Raw genomic sequence first — 19,459 nt, 5'->3', positions numbered from 1 at the left:
TCTTATGGCCTCCTGCATTCTTATAGTGCCAGGAGCCTGGCTATACATGAGGCTGCTACAGTGGCTTCTCAATTGTCAGTGTCTCAGTTCCAGGGGCACACCTCAGAGCTGCATGTCCCAGCGCGTGTCCAGGGACCTGGAATAGTGGTCAGAGTGAGTCAGCCTTAAGAGCCCTTGTTTTGACAATTCTGGCCCCAAATGACACTAGTCACTATACAAGTCCCTGAAAGGTTGGGCCATTCACCTACAAGGGGCCCGCACCTTCAAGATCTGAGCGACCTCTGTCGGAGAAAAACTTCAGTTTGGAGTTGAGAGCGATCAGGTTGGCCCTGGTTGCCGCCTTCGCTTCGGTTCCGAGCAAGACTGGCCCTAAGGGACAACACAATTGCCATGCACTACATTAACAAAAACGAGGTGGTGTAGGCTCCTTGCCTCTGTCCGGTGAGCCAAAGTGGCTGTGGTGCTGGGCTCCTTGCCTCTGTCCTGTGAGCCAAAGTGGCTGTGGTGCTTGGCTCCAGAGAACGGGTCTCTGACGGCTGCTCATCTGGTCAGCAAGGAGAGGGCCATTGTGGATGCCTTGAGCAGACAGACTTTGGCCTCCCATGAGTGGGAGCTCTGTAAAGATGTTATGGAATAGGTGTTCTCCCAACTGCACGAAAGATTGGCAGAACGTAGGACGTGACCCATTTGCTAAATGTATATCACACATAACAAATCCGGAGTCATGAATGTCAGTGATGTTTACTGAAGCTGCAGTGTGAGCCCCAGGGGATTACAAATGTTTCTGAGGACAGACCTGCACATGTGCAGACATTTCCAACATGAGGCTGTTAGAAAAAGGACACCAGAAAGAACATTACTAAGGTAAATAATGTGTTCATCTGTGTTTTGCCACGACAGAGTACAAATGGTATTCCCACATACCAAACCTGTGCATGCTTTGTCAGAGGTTGACTAGGAAGACCAAGTGACACATTTAATCTTTCATTAGCTTCAAGTACAACACTAGTAGAAGTCCCCGAAGTGCAAAAAGACAGTACGGTCATAATGCTGACATTTTTAATAAAAAAACTTTAGTCTGGATTTATTCAGCCAGATCTTCGGCACAGGTAAAATAAATAGCAGGAAAATAAATTGACAACCAGCACTTTCGATATCATCCACACAGCCTCAAAACTGCTATGCCAACAAAGCTAAGTTTAAATATCCAGTAATATCTCATGAAAAATAAAGATGAAATGTAAAATGAAGAGAATTTATAGAAATGTTATTACATATGTTTTAAAAATATCGCTAGAGTGGAAGCCCCTCTAATGGGAACGAACATTGTTTCAAATAACCTGTTCTATTGATTTCTTCCATCCAGGGTAATACAGACCTGGACCCATTGTTTATTGTACTTTAGAGAGGCTCAGCTTCACCTCACTGAGGAGGCCCAGCATGACCAAAACGGGTGTCTGTGGTTGCTGATGGTACTCTTGTTGACAGGAGAATTGCCTAGCATTTGGGTGCTGGACAGACCTTGTGGGTAGACCCTCCTAAGTGGAAGAAATTCCATAGAACAGGGTATTTGACCTATGGTCGTTCTCAGCAGATGGGATACCTCACCCTTGTTTAATGTTTAAAAAATAAACTAACATTTTTATTTGTTGTAAAAACATTTATGAAAACCTTCACAAAATGTCCAATGGGTATGACTAAATTGTTTAACTTAAAAAAGTGAATTAACTTTTAATAACTGGAACAATAAACATTCAATATTGTCTTTGTGAAGTTGATTTCGATTAACTTGCATATAAGAGTGATGTATAACAATTTGTTTTGTGTAGCTATAGCTCCTGTGAACTATTCTTGAAATACATTTTTGTAGGTTTGGTTAATTAAGTTGTCAGTGGCACGGAGGGTTGGGGGACTTCTCCCCCTCCTCATTATTTGCTGGTTTAGTTTTATTTTTTCAGTGAAAACAAATATATTCTATTTTCAGGGAGGTATGGATGTTCCCCTCAGTTACCAAGTTTACTTTATATATCATGTTATGGCCTAACTGTTCACCACAGGGCTGACCATGCTGGCCGGTATGGCCAAACAGCCTGAGTTAACAGCCCGATCAAAGCAAGGACCATTACCAAGGGTTGCGACACTGTTACCAGACAATATGACCCACCCTCAAAGTGATTATTGCAATTAGCACCATGTCAAAACAATTGGAGTGTTAATAGTTTTAAAAAAATGTTTTGTTGAAAAGGCATCATTTGATAAAAAGAAACCAAACCTTTTCAAGATGGCCATGGCTAAAAGGAAATGGGTCTAAAAAAGAACCCTTTTCCTCTTTCCCTGGGCAGCTTCTGGGATAGCACACCAACAGTTACAAGCTTTTTAAGAAGGAGGGAAATGTGGCTGTCAGGAGGGGTGTGGCCAGCGGTGAGACTGTTGGATCGGTGTCAATTTTTGTTTTTATATATATATATATATATATATATATATATATATATATATATATATATATATATATATATATTAGTAAATGTTTTAGTAAGTTTTAACCCATTGAATAATCAACATTACAAGCAATTTTGATAAAACATACAGAACTTGTGAACCCTACAATCCGTTAAGTACTAAAAGAAGAAAAGTGTTGAAAATAAAAACTGAAGAAAGGCTTATGTTGTCAAATAGATAAATGCATCCTGGTTACAATGGGGAAATCTACTCTCATAAAAAACTGTGATGTGTGAAATGATCATGTGCCTAAAAAGGTATACAGCTCCTCATCAATATTATGTCCTGACAGATATTTGGAGTCAAAATCTAGGATACACTTGGTTTCTAGTTGACGTAGAAACATTTCTATATCACCACCTCTAGGTAGACTGTCAACCTTGCGTATACTAAAGAAAGTAAAACCAGACATCATTTGTCCTTCATGTTTCACTATATATATATATAATGTTTAATCAGTTACTAGAATGGATGTTGGGTAAAACTATTTGTTCTTGCTTTACGCTTAACGTTTGCATTTGCTGTATGAACTGGTCCATTTTTTTTACCACATGATTACAACTTTTGTTTTGGGACATTTCTAACTGGGATGTCAAAACACAAACTATTTAAGATGCACATGTGGTTTGACTTTAAGGACCAGGGTGCAAAATGTTACAATAGCCATTTTATTGTAACAAACGTACAGCTTATATGGTGAATTTGACATAGAAATTGCTCTTTAACAGATCTACTGGAGAGAGAGAGTCTGCATAGTAGTATACCAGATGCATGGTAACACTGTTTTCTTAATTAGCTTGACGCTGGGAATGTTTTTAAGTATTCACCTGCTTCTTATCTTATAAATTGTATTCGTACAGCATGTTAGAAACTAGAAAAGTGAGGGAGAATAGCTTTTTTCAGATGATCCCTTATCCTGTTCACTTTTAAAAAAAATATATGAATAAAAAGAAAAGATGTCAGTGATGGCTGTTTTGACAGTAAAACCCTTAAAAGCAGCAGTGCAGTTAAAGAACTTCAATTTGTTTTCACTTTCTTTCTCCCTAGCACCAGAATACATGCTGTGTATACAAAATGGGAAGTTTGATCAAGCAGATAGAATGTTTAGCAGGTTTGTTTTTAAACTTGCAGTACCTTTGAATTGTCTGAGCTGTTTTTAAATTCTGTACTACCTATGCATACAGTCCACCTTTCTTCAGACTCCTGGGCTATCCTTAGTTACCACTGTTATTTGTTTACTTGTTTTATTGTTTAAAGTTATCCATGCCCTATATGGCATAAGAGATTTGTAATACAAGTTCTGACCTACGTCATGAATGTAATGATTCTATGTTTAAAAGTAAATGCCAATAAAAACATTTAAAAATAAATCCTTATTACAAACCTTTGTTGCACATCAAATCACCATTTTGAAAATGGTTTCAAGGCACACAGTCACATGCTCTGCCCCTCGTGAGCCTATTGGCTCGCTCTGCATCAAGTATTTACCAACCACTACCCTGAACCGTTCGTTTTTCACTATTATTTTAACATATTTTTACCGATTTTATGCAATGATTCATAAACAGAATATGAATGAAGATGAAGGAAGAAAGAGTTCAATGTATTGCTTTTCTCCCGCAGATTCGTCATTATGATAGATATCCATCTTCCAGCTCTGCTACTCGGAAATTCTTCGACAGGTGGCATAGTGGACCTAGACTCGATCGTCGATCTGTCTTCTCTGGCTCTCATTCGAAAGGCTCAGGACGCGACATCGGGCGTCGTGTATATATACCACGTCCCTACGCCCTGTGACTCAGTTGCTTTTTTCTGTGTGCTTGCTGTGAGAAACCTGAAGGTGTCTCCCTAATTAGTCCCCAGGCATCTTTCATCCAGGTGGCCAGGACACTGCCATCGTTATTGGATCCAGTTCCTGGGAGTGGACCAATGAGGGTGGATCACCTGGATGAGGGGTCCTCGGGGAGTGGAAGCAGGACACCAACGTCTGAGATGCGATATCCCCCTTCTTATAACACCTTTCCCCAGCCTACCATGTAGAATAGTCAGACAATCTACCCTCCCCCTTTTCCGACACAAACACTTTCTTACACCACTAAAAACAACGGACTAACACTAGAGCCGTTTACCTGACATGTCCCAACACAAGGGTCAGGTAGAGCCAGGAAATTGACCAGAACCACACACGTACTCGACGGCCCTTTCCCTTCCCCACAGGGATAAAAGTGGGAGCACAAGAGCACAAAACGAGCAAGGTAGACCGCATGACGAGACAGCTATCATGCACAGCAGTTCAAGAGGAGGAGAAAGGCGGCGAGAACAGAGAGGGTGACCAGGAGAGAAGCAACCTTGCCCTTTCTGAACCAGGCCCGCGAAGCCTCCCTGAAAGGAATCGTAAGACTGCGAACAATAGCCAGCGTGTGTTGCAGCAGATGTTAACGGTACACAGAGCACGCCTACACTGATAATCAGAACAAGGAGAGATGCTTGCTACCATGGTACCGGCCTTGACTCCAGAGACAAGCAAAGTCAAGCGGTTCATCACAGCCAGTGAGTCGAGGGGAGAACCGATAAGAAACCGAACTGTGTTGAACGAGAGTTGCAAATGGCAAATTAAGGAAAGTTAAAACAACTGTTAACATTAAGGGAAAGCCAGCTGCAGAGGGGTCTGAGCCCGGAAAAGGGGGATCCAGCGGTGAAAAGCCATCACCCACTGACAAAAGCCATAGTGAACCTGACGGAGGGAGACAAACAGTCGGGAAGGGTCTGAGCCCAGAAGTGGGGGATCGAGGGGTGAAAAGCCATCACCCAACGACACGTGAATATAGCAGATGAAATCTTTTGAAATCAAGCCATAGTGAACCCAACGGAGGGAGGCTGACATTCGAAAGGGGTCCGAGCCCGGAAGAAGGGGATCCAGGGGTGAAGAATCATCACTCTAAGGGGGGGAGGAGGGAACTTTTGTTTATTATTTTTGAACCTATCAGGCCCTCGGAAGCAAGAAACTTAACAACCGAAGGTCCTGATATCGCTAGGAACTTTTGTGGATCTGAGCCCGGAAGAGGGAGATCCAGGGGATGAAAAGTCATCACCCAACATGCATTTAGAAAGGAACTTTTTGTTTGTTATTTTGAACACATCATGTCCTCACATGAGACTTTTTCTAGAAAAGAGACTTAACCACCGAAGTTCCGGATAGCTGAAAACAGTACTGTTGTGCTCAGGATTCCTGTCTTGTCCCGTGGTCAAAACATGGGGAAGGGAGACCCACGGCTACCAAATCCTGACTTAGCACTTGTGAACACTTCTTTCTTTCTTATGAATACTATCCCACACTCTTTTTGTATTTAGTTGTAAGGATTGGCAATAGTTTAATTTTTAGTATAGGCCCTTTTATTTGACAGGACGCCACTAGGCCTGCCTTATTATTTGATGGTCGTAGCTTGCTCCCATCTTAGATTTAGGTTTAGATGAGGCATTTTTCCAACCTAGCTATACAGTTTAATAAACACCGTTGAACTGTGATCACTTGTGTCTGTCTTTACTGTTGCCACCAAGGGTCTCCTTACATTTGCACGCTGCATCGGAAACACAACTCGAGTTTACTCAATGTTCTTATTGTAGTTTGTATGCTTTTTTCTTCGAAAAGCTCGAAAGCATTGTCGTCCCACAGGGTTTTAGGTTTCAAGCGATGCCGCAATTGTGAGGCCACAATTTCTGACCGACCCCCATGATGTCTTTCTATGGTGTCTGGGTACTAGTCACGACACAGAGGCCTGCGCGTTGTCTGCAAAGATGCAGCCGAAATCCCTGCGTGAGAGGGCCGGGAAACTAGCTTTGGGCCAACCTGTCTCCAAGTCTCAGGCGCGATTCCTCGTACGGTCCTTGGAGGCAGAGACTGAGGAGCCCACCCCTGTCAAGGGTTAAGATCGACATCGTAAGAAGACCAAGACGCTGTCTCATTCCAGGAGCCATTCCTAGAAGAGACCATACCATTGCCATTGACACAAGTCCAGCTCATTGTTGGAACGAGGTAAGCCCTCGGCAAGGGGGAGGACCACTCGAGAAGAGTGGGAGAGTTTTAAGACCTCTGTTAGAAATGTTTAAGACGCAAGCGGCTGTAGGGGCAGCTCTGGCTCTGACCAGCAATTTTTGGTGGCAAAAGCCACGCTCGGTGCTCCCGACCCCAAGCCAGCCACTCTGTTGACATTGTTGTTGTCGAAAGCGTCTTCTGGTGTTACTCCAATCAGGAATAAGTCGCTGCAGGGCCCAGGCTCCTGACATCTATCGGTTTCCTGAGCATCCCTCAGCGCTGAAAGTATTCTTGGCAGCGAAAGCTTCAGCTTCGAAACCTATCCTCAAGCCTTCAGTGCCGACAGTCGGCGATGGTTCCTTTGTGCCACTGTCGATTTGGGTTTCTTCCATGCATGAGGATCCGGTCGACCACATTTACACGGAAGCCGTCGGCATTGACTATTTTTTCGAAGACCAGGCTGATTTATTGGCTTTGGTTCAGGGTTTACATGATGCCAGTGGTCTGGATACTTCTCCAGACCTGGAGTTACAGCAAAAGCAGCTCTATACCCACGCTAGTGTGAAGTTCAGGGAGCAGATTCACATGGTAGTTGACACCCTGGGGTTGAAGGCATCCACTGACCCTCTTCAGGGGTATGATTTTACCAACATTTTGGACGAGAGTCCCACAGTCGAGCACAATATGCCTTTCAACCCAGCCATTGCGGACCCCTTAGCCTCCTTATGGCAGCACCCTTGTACTATTTCCCCTGTGAATGCCATTTTCATCGGTAAGTATTACCGGCAAAAGGAGGTCCTTCTTTCTCCAGCATGGGGTCTGGCATGGATTCACATGCTCATGAATATTCCCCGTAGTCAGGCTGGGAATCCTCGGTAAAGAAAAAACCAGTATCAGTTTCGTTTCTGATCTGTCTTTCGTAGTAATAACCAATCACTGGTCTCTGCGTCATACTGACCACAGCCAATGACTGCCCTCCACCTAAGCACCGCCTCTGGCAGCCATCTTCAGATTTTTACCGCACGTTCATGTGTTGGGATCCTCGTGCTATTGCTCTCGAGCGTTAGTGCTATTTTTCGCGCTTTTTTCACAAAACTTCGATTCTTTCGGTCAAAAGAGCCTCAAGCTCCACCGATCCTACATCCGATCAACGGGGACCCGTGTCGGATTCGTCTGCGCCCCTCAAGGGTGAAGATTTCGTCGAGCTACACTTCGGAGGACTCCAGAAGCTTCTCAGGCCCGGTCTCGGAGATGGCCCAGGAGAAGGGAAGCTCGACGCCCGGAAAGCTGTTCAGGGTCTGCCCTGGATGCCAGCTGCAGAACGTCTTTAAGGAGGACGAACACTCTTTCTGCCTTTACTGCCTTCATGAGGACAAGACGCACGTGGAGAAGGACTGTGCGTTTTGCGGCAACATGTCGGAACGGACCATGAAGGACCGCCATCAACGTCTCGCCAACTGGCTGGAGGGTAAGAGCCCGTCTGGCGAGAAGAAGAAGAAATCCGAGCGGTCTTCTAAGACCTTTGAGGGCGCCCCGGCGACGGGGGCCCAACATAAGGCCAAGCACCGCGAGTCCGCTGGCACCGGGAGCGCCGAACGGTCGGGCCCTACGGGCGCCAGGCAGGGCGCACCCTCCCCGGCACCATCAACCACGAGCCAACGCTCTGGGTCGGGTAAGAGGAAGGCCGAGCACCCGGCGAAGCTCCTGGAGAGGCCCCGGTCGAGCTCTAAGGCAGAGGAGGAGCGTGGCAGTGCCCCCTCCCTCAAGGATAAGGCGGTGAGCGCACCTAAGGTGGTGAAGGCCTTGATCCATCCGACCAAGCCCTCTATCGAAACGGTCGCGGCGGCCCTGGCTCAGCCTGTGGAGGCTGCACCAGTGGTGGCGACCTCAGGGCCCAGAATCTCCCTGCCTCCTCGGAGGGAGTCTTCTTTTGTGCCCATCGATAGGACCCCCGTGAAACCCTCCGTGGGGAAGAAGGGGGGGCAGGGCGTCGTCGTAGATTCGGCCTCAACCTCAGAAGAGGAGCTGATCGAGGTCTTAAGCCACGGCCTAGGCGTGGAAGAAGGCCAGCCCGTCGGAATGGACCCCGACGCAGGTGACGACGACGACATCGTCGAGGATAACGACGGGGCCCCTGCTCCCCCGTCGGATTCCCCTCTGCCAGCGCCGCAAGACAACTCGGCGGCCATTTTGTTGGCCATACAGTCCTTATGCTCCGAGATAAGGACGAGGCTACCGTTACCGACGGAGGAACCTCTCCCGTCGGGGGATCCAGAACCGGGACCTTCTGGTGTTCCCCCTACCAAGAAAAGAAGGATCCATCCACCACCTCCTTTTCAACCGTCGCGCCCCGTCCAGCCCTCCTCCCCGTCCACCCGAGGGGATGATACGGGGACTGACACGGCAGCGACGGGTACGGACGACGAGGCATACGACGAGGATATTCCGTCGTCGCCTCCCACCAGGGCTTCTCCGCCCGACGAGATCGGATCTTTCCACTCCATGATCTCCAGGGCTTCCGAGCTTTTCCAACTCTGCCCTGAGGAGAAGAAAAAGGAAGGCTTCCTTTATCAGCGGCGCGAGGCCAAGAGGAAGACGGTCCTCGCAGTGCCTCTGTTGGACGACATTTGGGATGAGGGCCTTTCCCTCCTCAAGAACCCTTCCACGACGCCAGCTAGAAGAGACCGGTACGAGAAAAAGTACCGGGTCCCGGACACGGCCCCCCTATGCCTCCGGGCGCAGCCTACCCCGGATTCCGTCGTCTCCGCGGCAGCCAGGAAGAAAGCGGGGGGGGGTGCGGCCTCCACATCGACTTCCCCGCCGGACGGCGAGGGAAAGAAATTGGATGCTATGGGACGTAGAGTCATCTCGTCGGCAGCGACGACGATTAAAGCGGCCAACGCCTTGGCTATCGTGGCTCGCTACGACAGGGAGCTGTGGTACAAGATAGCTCCCCTGCTGGATTTTCTGCCGGACGACAAGAGGGCGGAGGCCCTGGAGATCCTGCAGGAAGGTGAGGTGGCCTCGGACCACGCCATCACCGTGGCGACGGACATCGCCGACACTGGGTTCCGCCAGCTGGGCAACGGCGTTTGCCTTCGACGTCGTGGATGGCTCAAAGCTACGGACTTCCGGCAGGACGTCCAGACCAGAGTCCTGGACATGCCCTTCGACGGGAACAACCTGTTTGGGAAGACAGTGGACGATTCCCTTCAGGCCATCAAGGCGGATACTGAGACGGCCCGGGCCCTTGGAGTTCTGCAGCAACGACGGACGCCCTTTCGGAGCGGCGGAGGCAAGGGCGCCTCCAAAGGTTCCGGCGGCGGTTTCGCTTCCTACCGTCAAGCGGCCCGCTCGTCGTCGCAAGAGGCCTACAGAGGACGAGGCAAGTCTAGCGGACTCCGCCGTCGTCGCCAAGGAGGTCAAGGCGGCAAGGCCGCGTCCAAGCAGGATTGAACCGGCCGTGGGGTCGGGCCCCCACCGAAGCACCCCGGTGGGAGGCCGGCTGGCGGGCTTCGTCAGCGTGTGGGAGTCCATCTCCACCGACCGTTGGGTGCTGGACGCCCTGGCCCGGGGCCACGCGCTCGAGTTTCAAAGAAGGTGCCCGCGCGTCCCCCCCGTGGCCAGGAAAGAACTTCACGTCCCTCAACTTCTCCTGGAGGTAAAGGCGATGCTCAGAAAGGGTGCCATCGAACTCGTCCCAAAGAGGCTTCGGGGCTCCGGAGTCTACTCGAGATACTTCCTCGTGAAGAAGAAGACGGGAGGATGGCGCCCCATCCTAGACCTGCGACGTCTGAACAAGTTCATCAAGGCGCAGAAGTTCCGGATGGTCACCCTCCAGCACGTCCTGGGTCAGCTGGAGGAAGGAGACTTCCTATCGTCGTTGGATTTGGAGGATGCCTACTTCCACATTCCCATCCTAAAGGGGCACCGAAAATTCCTCAGGTTCGTGGTCCAGGGGCGTCATTACCAGTTCAAAGCCCTTCCCTTCGGACTACGGTCGGCACCCAGGGTATTCACCAAGTGCCTCGCACCGGTGGCGGGGCAGCTGCGCCGCGAGGGGATTCACGTCTACCCCTACCTGGACGACTGGCTCATCCGCGCCAAGACGAGGGAGCTCGCCGTGGTCCACACGGCAAGGACCGTCCAACTCCTCACGGACCTGGGATTCTCCGTGAACTACGCCAAATCCCACCTGGTGCCCGCGCAAGTCGCACTGTTTCTGGGAGCGAGGCTCGACACAGTGTCCCTTCTGGCCTCCCCGTCGGAGGAGAGGACCAGGACCATCTTGGGCAAGGTGCAACGGATGTTGGTGGCCGACGCGGCCAAAGTGAGGTCCATCAAGTCCCTCCTCGGGATGATGTCTTCCTGCATCTACCTCATTCCCATGTGCAGGCTCCGGATGCGCCCGTTGCAAGAATTCCTGGATGCGCGCTGGATCCAGACGACGGGCAGCTTCGAGGAAAGGATCAAGCTCGACGAGAGTTTCCGACGAGCGATACGGTGGTGGGGCACCCGCGCGCATCTGACGGCGGGCATGGACTTCCAGACCCCAGCCCACCAGGAGACTGTGACCACGGATGCCTCCCTGGAAGGGTGGGGAGCGCACACCGAAAATCTGCACGCAAGGGGACTCTGGCTCCCGACGGAGAAGTCCCTGCATATCAACGTCCTGGAGCTCCGTGCAGTGTTTTGGGCCCTCCGGTCCTTCCTTCCGTCCCTCAAGGGCAAGGTGGTGAGGATCTTCACCGACAACACCACCACCATGTTTTACATCAGGAAACAGGGCGGAACCAGGTCCCCAGCGCTGTCCAAGGAGGCGCAGGACCTGTGGCATTGGGCCGTCGCCCAAGGGATTTTTCTGGTGCCGTTTCATCTGGCAGGGATAAAAAACACCATCGCCGACTCACTCAGCAGGGAGCTGCGCTCGTGCCACGAGTGGGAACTACGGCAGGATCTGGTGGATCGCCTCTTCCGACGGTGGGGCACACCCCAGATCGACCTGTTTGCGACGGCGACGAACACCAAGTGCCGGAGGTTCGCCAGCAGGTTTCCCCAGACGAGGAGCATGGGCGATGCTTTCTCGTTCCCCTGGGAGGGCCTGTTCCTCTACGCGTTCCCTCCCTTGCCTCTGCTCATCCGGCTCGTCAACCAGCTCAAGAGGTCACGGTGCAGGATGATCCTCGTCGCACCTGCGTGGCCGAGGCAGATATGGTTCCCGGACTTGCTGGACTTGTCAGCGTCCCCGCCGATCAAGCTGCCGGCGGACGCGGATCTACTCTCCAGGGAAGGAGGCGCCATCCTCCACCACGACCCGAAGTCGCTGAACTTGCAGGCCTGGCTCCTGCAGCGCTAGAGTTTGGAGGATACGACATACCGGCCGATTGCAGAGAGGTTCTTGCAAAGGCCAGGGCGTCCTCGACTCTTAAATGCTACGGACACAAATGGAAGAGGTTCTCTGTCTGGTGCCACGCACAGAAGATTAACCCTCTACGGATTACGGCTCCCCAAGTACTGCCGTACCTGCTGACGCTGGCCAAAGCTGGTCTGGCACACGCGTCCATCAAGATTCATCTTGCTGCGATCTCCCGATACACCAGAACCACGGGGCGGACGTCCTTGTGGTCTCATCGTCTGGTGAAAGAGTTCATGAAGGGACTGTTCAGATCGTTCCCGCCGGTGAAGGCTCCGGCCCCGGCGTGGGAGCTCAACGTGGTGCTGACCAAGCTCATGGGACCTCCGTTCGAGCCTCTGCACTCGGCCCCGTTGAAGTTTCTATCGTGGAAAACAGCTTTTCTTGTGGCCATCACCTCCGCAGGACGAGTGGGAGAGATCCAGGCCCTTTCCTGCAAGGCCCCGTACTTGACTTTCCACGACACAAGGGTAGTGCTCAGGACGCACCCCTCCTTCATGCCCAAGGTGCCGTCGGACTTCCATCTCAACGAACCCTTGGTGTTGCCTGTGTTCTTCCCGTCGCCTTCGTCGCCGGCTGAGAGGACTTTGCACTCGCTGGATGTGGCTAGAGCGCTGAAGTTCTACGTGGACCGCACGAAGTGTTTTCGGAAGACGTCACAACTCTTTGTGAACTTTGGACCTGTCAATCAGGGGAAGGCTCTCTCGAAGGCTTCCATTTCCAGATGGCTCTCCGGCTGTATCATGTACTGTCATCGGTTGGCAAACCGACCGCTGCCTGGCCGTCCGAGAGCCCATTCCACCAGAGCGATCGCAGCTACCACGGCGTTCCTTTCTGGTGTGCCCCTGCTGGACATATGCAGGGCTGCTACGTGGAGGTCGACGCACACCTTCACGAAATTCTACTGCGTCGACCGGGATTCCAGGGAGGAGTCCAGGGTCGGCCAAGCAGTGCTGCGCAACCTGTTCGCCTGAGGTGAGCCTGGTGAGGAGGTAAGATGCTTAATGTTGAGTTTGATGTAATGCTTAATGTTGAGCCTTTGCCACCTCCCGTGGTTGTGCATGTGTGTACTGCTATGTATTCTTTATTCATGAGCATGTGAATCCATGCCAGACCCCATGCTGGAGAAGGAACAAGTTACTTACCTGTAACTGTTGTTCTCCAGCATGGGTCTGGCATGGATTCACATGCGAACCCTCCCGCCTACCCCTCTGCGGCTCTTCACTTGGTCATACTGCCACTTTACGTGCTTCCAAATCTGAAGATGGCTGCCAGAGGCGGTGCTTAGGTGGAGGGCAGTCATTGGCTGTGGTCAGTATGACGCAGAGACCAGTGATTGGTTATTACTACGAAAGACAGATCAGAAACGAAACTGATACTGGTTTTTTCTTTACCGAGGATTCCCAGCCTGACGACGGGGAATATTCATGAGCATGTGAATCCATGCCAGACCCATGCTGGAGAACAACAGTTACAGGTAAGTAACTTGTTCCTTCCTTGCCGCACATCCTTCCCCGGGAGGGTTGGTTATACAGGCTGCCACTAATCCTATTTCTATTCTACTGCCTTCAGCTTTTCCTCTAGGGGCAGAGGCTATAGCTTTGCCTCCAATGGCAGGAATGTACTGCTCCCGCAAGCCAGGCAAGGACAGAGGCTCTTCTCTCGCCCCGGAAGGGGCAGAGGGGCCTCTAGAGGGCAACAAGCAGCAGCATTTTCCCCTCCCACAATGCTCCGGTTGGTGGACGGTTATTATTATTAGTTATTTATAACGCGCTTAATACCCAGAGGTTTCTAATACCAAACCCGGGATCGAACCTGTGTTGCTCCGTGTCAATTTGCTTCCAAGACGAGTGCGTTGCCCCTGAGCTATCCTCCCGAGACAGGGCATTGGCCCCAGTGGCAGGAAATAACTTCTGACGCCTGGGCCCTGCAGTTAATTCGGTGGGGTTATTGTCTGCCTTTCCTAAAGAGGCCTCCAGACAGACCTCCACCTCCCCCAATCCAACCGGGACAGGAACTCCAGGAAGAACTAAGAGCCATGTTGTCGAAGGGTGCCATGGAAGAGGTACCTCCCAATTAGAGAGGGTCGGGTTGGTATTCCTGTTACTTCCTGGTGCCCAAGAAGGGAGGTCTAAGTCCCATCCTAGACCTTGGGGCCTTGAACAAGTTCCTCAGGAAGGACAAATTCAGGATGGTGACAATGAGAGAGATACTCTTACGTACCGTCACCTTTCCTCCATACTGTATGGACGTCCCCTCCAAGGGACGGGAAACAGAACCTTTTTCACCAGAAAAAACCTTCTTCCCCTTTAAAGTTAGAGGTGCGCAGGGGTGCGGCCCAGAGAGGATGCGCTGCCCTGACTCCGCCCTGCGGCGCCACACTTCAGTCCCCTTTTCCGCGTCGACGGGAACAGGCCGAATTCACCAGCGCTCCTGGGTTTGGCTTTGGCCATGTAATTTCACACACGGATACTTCTTCTCTTTGTCTTTTTTATCTTTATCATTCAGGTAGTCTGTCCTCAGGCGTCATGCTCCTCCCCGGCGCATGTTGACTTCTACAGGGTTCAGCAGGTGTCCCTCCTGGAATGTGCTCTTCCCAACTTCAGACCCCCATGCCCTCTGCCTCCATTGCCTTGGCTCAGACCACAGTTGGCAGTCATGTTCGGCGTGTGACTCGCTGTCCTCGAAGGCGCTGAAGAACCGACTCGTCAGGTGGAGGGAGCTCTTCCAGATGTTGCCTCCAGAGGATCTCAAGCTCTTCGTGAAGCATCGAGCCAGGCCCAAGGTAGGGCCAATATTTTCCAGCGCACCCTGCAAAGGAGACTCCTTCCCAGGGTCTCTCATGCGAGAGGGACTGGCCAGGTCCTTTGACCGGCACGTGTCGCAAGGCTGCTACAGCTACCGGCCTTCGGGTCGAGGGGTCCTCGGATCCTCCTGGGCGCAGTGTCGAGGGACCGGAAGGTTCTTGTACCGGGTCTACACCCGAGGGGCTACGTCCCTTTACCGGCACAATGGCCGAGGGGCTACGCCCTAATACCGGTAATACGTCCAAGGGAGCACCTAAACGCAGCTCTACCGACCCCCGGGTTGAGGGTCTGACACCTACCGGGCCGGGGCCCAAGGAGCAGGGTAGGCCTTATGATCCACACTCAAGAGTCTTGGACGAGGCCAGGCCCAGTGGGCTGAGCAACACATCGCAGGCACGTAGCAGGCAGTTCGACAAAATGGCTGCCGCGCCAGAAAGGGGCACCCATCCGACGCCATTCCAAGAAATTGGGGAAGAACAAGTGTCAATGTGGGACTGGCCTCAACCAGGTACGTGGCCTACAGTCTACCCTTCATTTGCGCAGGGCAACTTTCCTTTGCGTCCATATGGACAGGGTTGCAGGGGGCTGCTCCAGGAGCCCCCTGCTACCCTGTTGCCCTGTCGGTACCCCCTGCCACCTCTTTGGCCAGTGACGAGGTGCTCTTCGAGAAGTTTCTCGGCCTCATGAAGTCTCCTCAGCTGGGGATTATCATCAAAAACGCAGTCAGGTAAGTCCTCCCCGCCATGCTAGAGGCACCACAGACTCCTTCATCGTGCCTCCAGGCCCCGGTGCAGCCGGCTCCATAGCCAACTCTGCAACCTCCGCCGCCTCCTCACCCTCCGGCTGCGGTCCCTGTACCCTAGCCTCCGGTGCCATCTACAGCTAGGACCTTCCATGAACGTCTTGCTTGCCTGGCGGAGTACCTGGGCCTCCCCCAACCCGAGGTCGAAAAGCCGACAGAGGGGGTTCTAGCTGAAATCTTCACAAGACGCCCCTCTGCCAACACAGGGATTCTACTGCAAACCGATTTTAGTCTCCCTGGCCAAGAAGGGTTGGCTCAAGCCCCACTCAGTTCAGCCGGTCAACCGATGCCTGGACGCCAAGTACAGGCAGATGGGGGGGATATACTCTTGCTCTCGACCCATCCTCAGCCACACTCCTCGGTGATCGCTGCGGCATCACTATACTCCAAGCCTCATGCGTACTCAGCCTCCTCCTCTGTGGTACTGCTAGGCAAGGAAGAAAATCTTGGAGGCGTACAGCAAGAAGATCTACTCTCAACGCCTCCCTGCACCTGCGTCAGGCCAACGCAGATGCCATGCTTGCTGCCGCCAACCAACGGTTATGGCGGGAAATTGCAGACCTCCTCCCGGAACTCCCCACCCAATGCCAATCACGATTTAAGGTGGGGCTAGCGGAAGCCAAGCTTGTGGCGCATGACCTCATGGAATCCACAGTGGCTCATATCGATACCTCAGGCCGTGCCATCTGCATTGCCACGGACATGAGCAGAACAGCCTGGCTCTGGGCAATGAAATTCAACCCTGATGTCCAGGAGCGCATTCTAGATCTACCGTTCGAGGGAGGTGGGGGGGACCTCTTCCACTCTTCTACGGACGAAGAGCTGGACAAAAAGAAGAACCGCTCACAAACGGCAAAGTCTTTATCCATTCTTACAAAGAGCACGCCCAAAGCGTACACCCAATCTCAGCTGTGCTCAGAGAAGGGTTGTACATATGGAGGGTTCTGCGGCTTCCAGGAACGCAGATCCAGGCAGCCAGACCTCTCGCCGTCTCAGAACTGGCGCAAACAACAAAAACGGGGGCGGGGGGAGTACAGGCGTTATGCAGTCCCCCTCCTCAGCCTCCGAGCGAAAGAAGGCATGACACGCCCCTTCGGGTCCACATGTCTTCGGTGGGGGACAGGCTTGCTCTACATGCACAATTCTGGCTCCAGAATTTTGCAGACCCCTGGATCCTCTCCGTAGTATCCATAGGGTACCGCCTTCCTTTCCCAGCCTGTCCTCCCTCCTCCACTCCACACCCACAGGTTGGAACAGCAACTCTTTTGGCGGAGATCCGGTCGCTCGTAGAGAGCCAGGCAGTGGAGGAAATCCCAGCCTCCCAGCGAGGCTTTGGCTTCTACCCCAGGATTTTCGCCATTCAGAAGAAGAACCAGGCGGGCCTGAGAGTTGTGCTGGACCTTACCATCCTCAACCTCTCCTTATCCCTGCAAAAATTCAAGATGGTTACGCCAGCTTTTATAGAGGAGACATTGGACACGGGAGACTGGATGTGCTCCCTGGACCTGAAGGACGCATACCTACATGTCCCAATTTGGTAGCCCCATCGTTCTTTCCTACGGTTCAGGATCATGGGCTACCATTTCCAATACAAAGTCCTTCTGTTTGGCCTCAACTCGGCCCCCAGGATCTTTACCAGACTCATGAACGCTGTAGCGGCCCTACTCAGCGCGCAGGGCCTCCACATCTACCCATACCTCGAACGACCGGCTCGTCAGGGCTGCATCTTCGGAAGCGGTTCACCACTCTTCCCATGCCCTTATGAACACAGTGCACGACCTGGGCTTCTCGCTCAACCTCAAGAAGTCACAGCTGCTCCCTACACAGACTCTGACATTCCTGTGTCTCATTTGGGACACGTGCTCCGAGAGGGTTTTCCCGTCGGAAGACAAAATCTCAGCCATCAAGAGGGCCACTGCCCACTTCCTCAGCACAGAGGGGACCTTGGCATTGTGGTACCAACATCTCCTGGCTCTACTGGCGGCGGTCCTGTTAGCCGTGCCGCACACAAGACTAAGGATGAGAAGGATTCAGCTGCACTTCGCGGCCTCATGGAATCGGGAGCGGGGGCTCGCAATCCGAGATGATCAACATTCCTCCATCTCTCCACTCCATCTCTCCACCTAACTTGGTGGTCCATGGACTGCAACCTACGGATGGGCACGCCCTTTCGGCCGCCCTCTGCGTAAGCCACCATCACTACAGACTCCTTGCTCAAGGACTGGGGAGCCACCCTGAAAGATCTCTCGGTCCACAGTACCTGAACTCGACAGGAGCAGGAATACCACATCATTTGGTTGGAGCTGAACGCCATCTGGCTAGCGCTCAGAGCATTCCTACCACTTCTCAAGGGCAAGGTTGTCCTCATCCAGACAGACAACTCGACCAGCATGTACTACGTCAACAAGCAGGGAGGCACCATTTCCCCCTCCTCTATGCAGGCTGACGATTGGCATGTGGGAATGGGCCCTGGAAAATTACATTTACCTCTCGGCAGTCCATCTCCGGGGGGAATCCAACCTGGAGGCGGACAGGCTCAGCAGGCTGGGTGTGGACAATTATGAATGGCAGCTAAACAACTTCGTTATTCAGGAGATCTTCAACAGGTGAGGTCACCCCCAAGTGGATCTCTTTGCCACCTGGCACAACAAAGTGTCCCCAGTTCGCAGGGTCAGGGCCCCGGCTCTCTGGGTGACGCATTTCACCGCCAGTGGACCAGCATGAAGGCCTACGCCTTTCCCCCCACTCCTGATCCACATGGTAATTTCCAAGATCAAGGAGTCTCACCGACTCCTCATCATTCTGATCCATGGTGGCCGGCCAGGTCATGGTTTTCGGAACTGTTCAGCCTCTCGGAGGTGCTCCTGATACACCTTCCGACGGGCCCAGCACATCTTCTGGCACAGCAGGGGGGGCAGAATCATCCACCCCGCACCAGGTAAACTAGCCTTCACAGCGTGGTACCTGAGCAGGTAACGCTTCAGCACCTTAGCCTCTCACAGGCCAATCTGGAGATCATACAGGGAGCCAGGAGCAAAGCCACCAGGGCCCCGTACAAAAACAAATGGACCAGATTCTGCCACTGGGCAGACTCCAAGGAAATTGACCCCTTGTCCTGCAATTTGGACGACGTGCTCTCCTTTTCGGCGCACCTCACTCATTCGGGTGTACAAGTCAACACCTGGCGTACATACCTTGCAGCCATTGGGGCTTACAAGAATTCAGAGGAAGGCATTTTTCCCTCCTCCAACCATATCCTCAAGAAACATCTGACGGGTCTCGCTGGGCTCTCTCCGCCCGTCAAGAGACCGCACAAACCAATGGAGCCAATGGCGTCCGTGGACATTAGGCTGGTCACCAGCAAGACTGCCTTACTAGTCGGTCTTACCTCGGCTCGCAGAGTCAGCATGATCCAGGCGCTGGTCGCCTCTGAACCATATACCACCTTTCACAAGGACAAGGTAGTCATGCGGAAGCACTCAGTATTTCTGCCCAAGGTTCCATCTGCATTTCACTTGAATGAAGAAATAGTCCTCCCTATGTTATTTCCCGATCCCAAGGGCAAAGCACAGAGGGTGCTGCACTGCCTGGATGTCAGGCGTGCCCTAAAATTCTACTTGGACAGGACCAAGGGCTTCCGCAAGTTGGACGCTCTGTTTGTCAATTTCAGAGGCTCGAGGCAGGCTATCGGACCTCTAAGGCCTCCATAGCCCGCTGAATGGTCTCTGACATCAAAGAAGCATATGAGGGCCAGCACAAGCCGCTCCTGGCCAACATGCATGCCCACGCAGTCAGGGCCAAGGCAACGGCCATCGCATTCCAGCACCATGTCCCTTGGCAAGTCATAAGCAGGGAGGCCACTTGGGCCTCTCCCTCGGCTTTCTGCAAGCATTACTGTTTGGATG

General features: G+C 52.3%; 1 protein-coding gene across 2 annotated transcripts in view; it reads left to right on the top strand.

Annotated features, from left to right (window-relative positions):
• Positions 1 to 19,459, top strand: part of NSMAF (neutral sphingomyelinase activation associated factor) — a 2,198,666-nt gene that overhangs the window by 1,171,596 nt on the left and 1,007,611 nt on the right. For both annotated transcript variants that reach the window (XM_069621092.1, XM_069621093.1), the window contains one exon: positions 3,547 to 3,610. In XM_069621092.1, coding sequence (XP_069477193.1) covers positions 3,547 to 3,610 — 64 coding nt within the window. The remainder of the gene's footprint in view (positions 1 to 3,546; positions 3,611 to 19,459) is intronic.

This window comes from Ambystoma mexicanum, chromosome 5q (assembly GCF_040938575.1).
Source record: "Ambystoma mexicanum isolate Mex_15411 chromosome 5q, UKY_AmexF1_1, whole genome shotgun sequence".
Classification (NCBI taxonomy): Eukaryota; Metazoa; Chordata; class Amphibia; order Caudata; family Ambystomatidae; genus Ambystoma; species Ambystoma mexicanum.
This window is presented reverse-complemented; position numbering and strand designations above follow the sequence as displayed.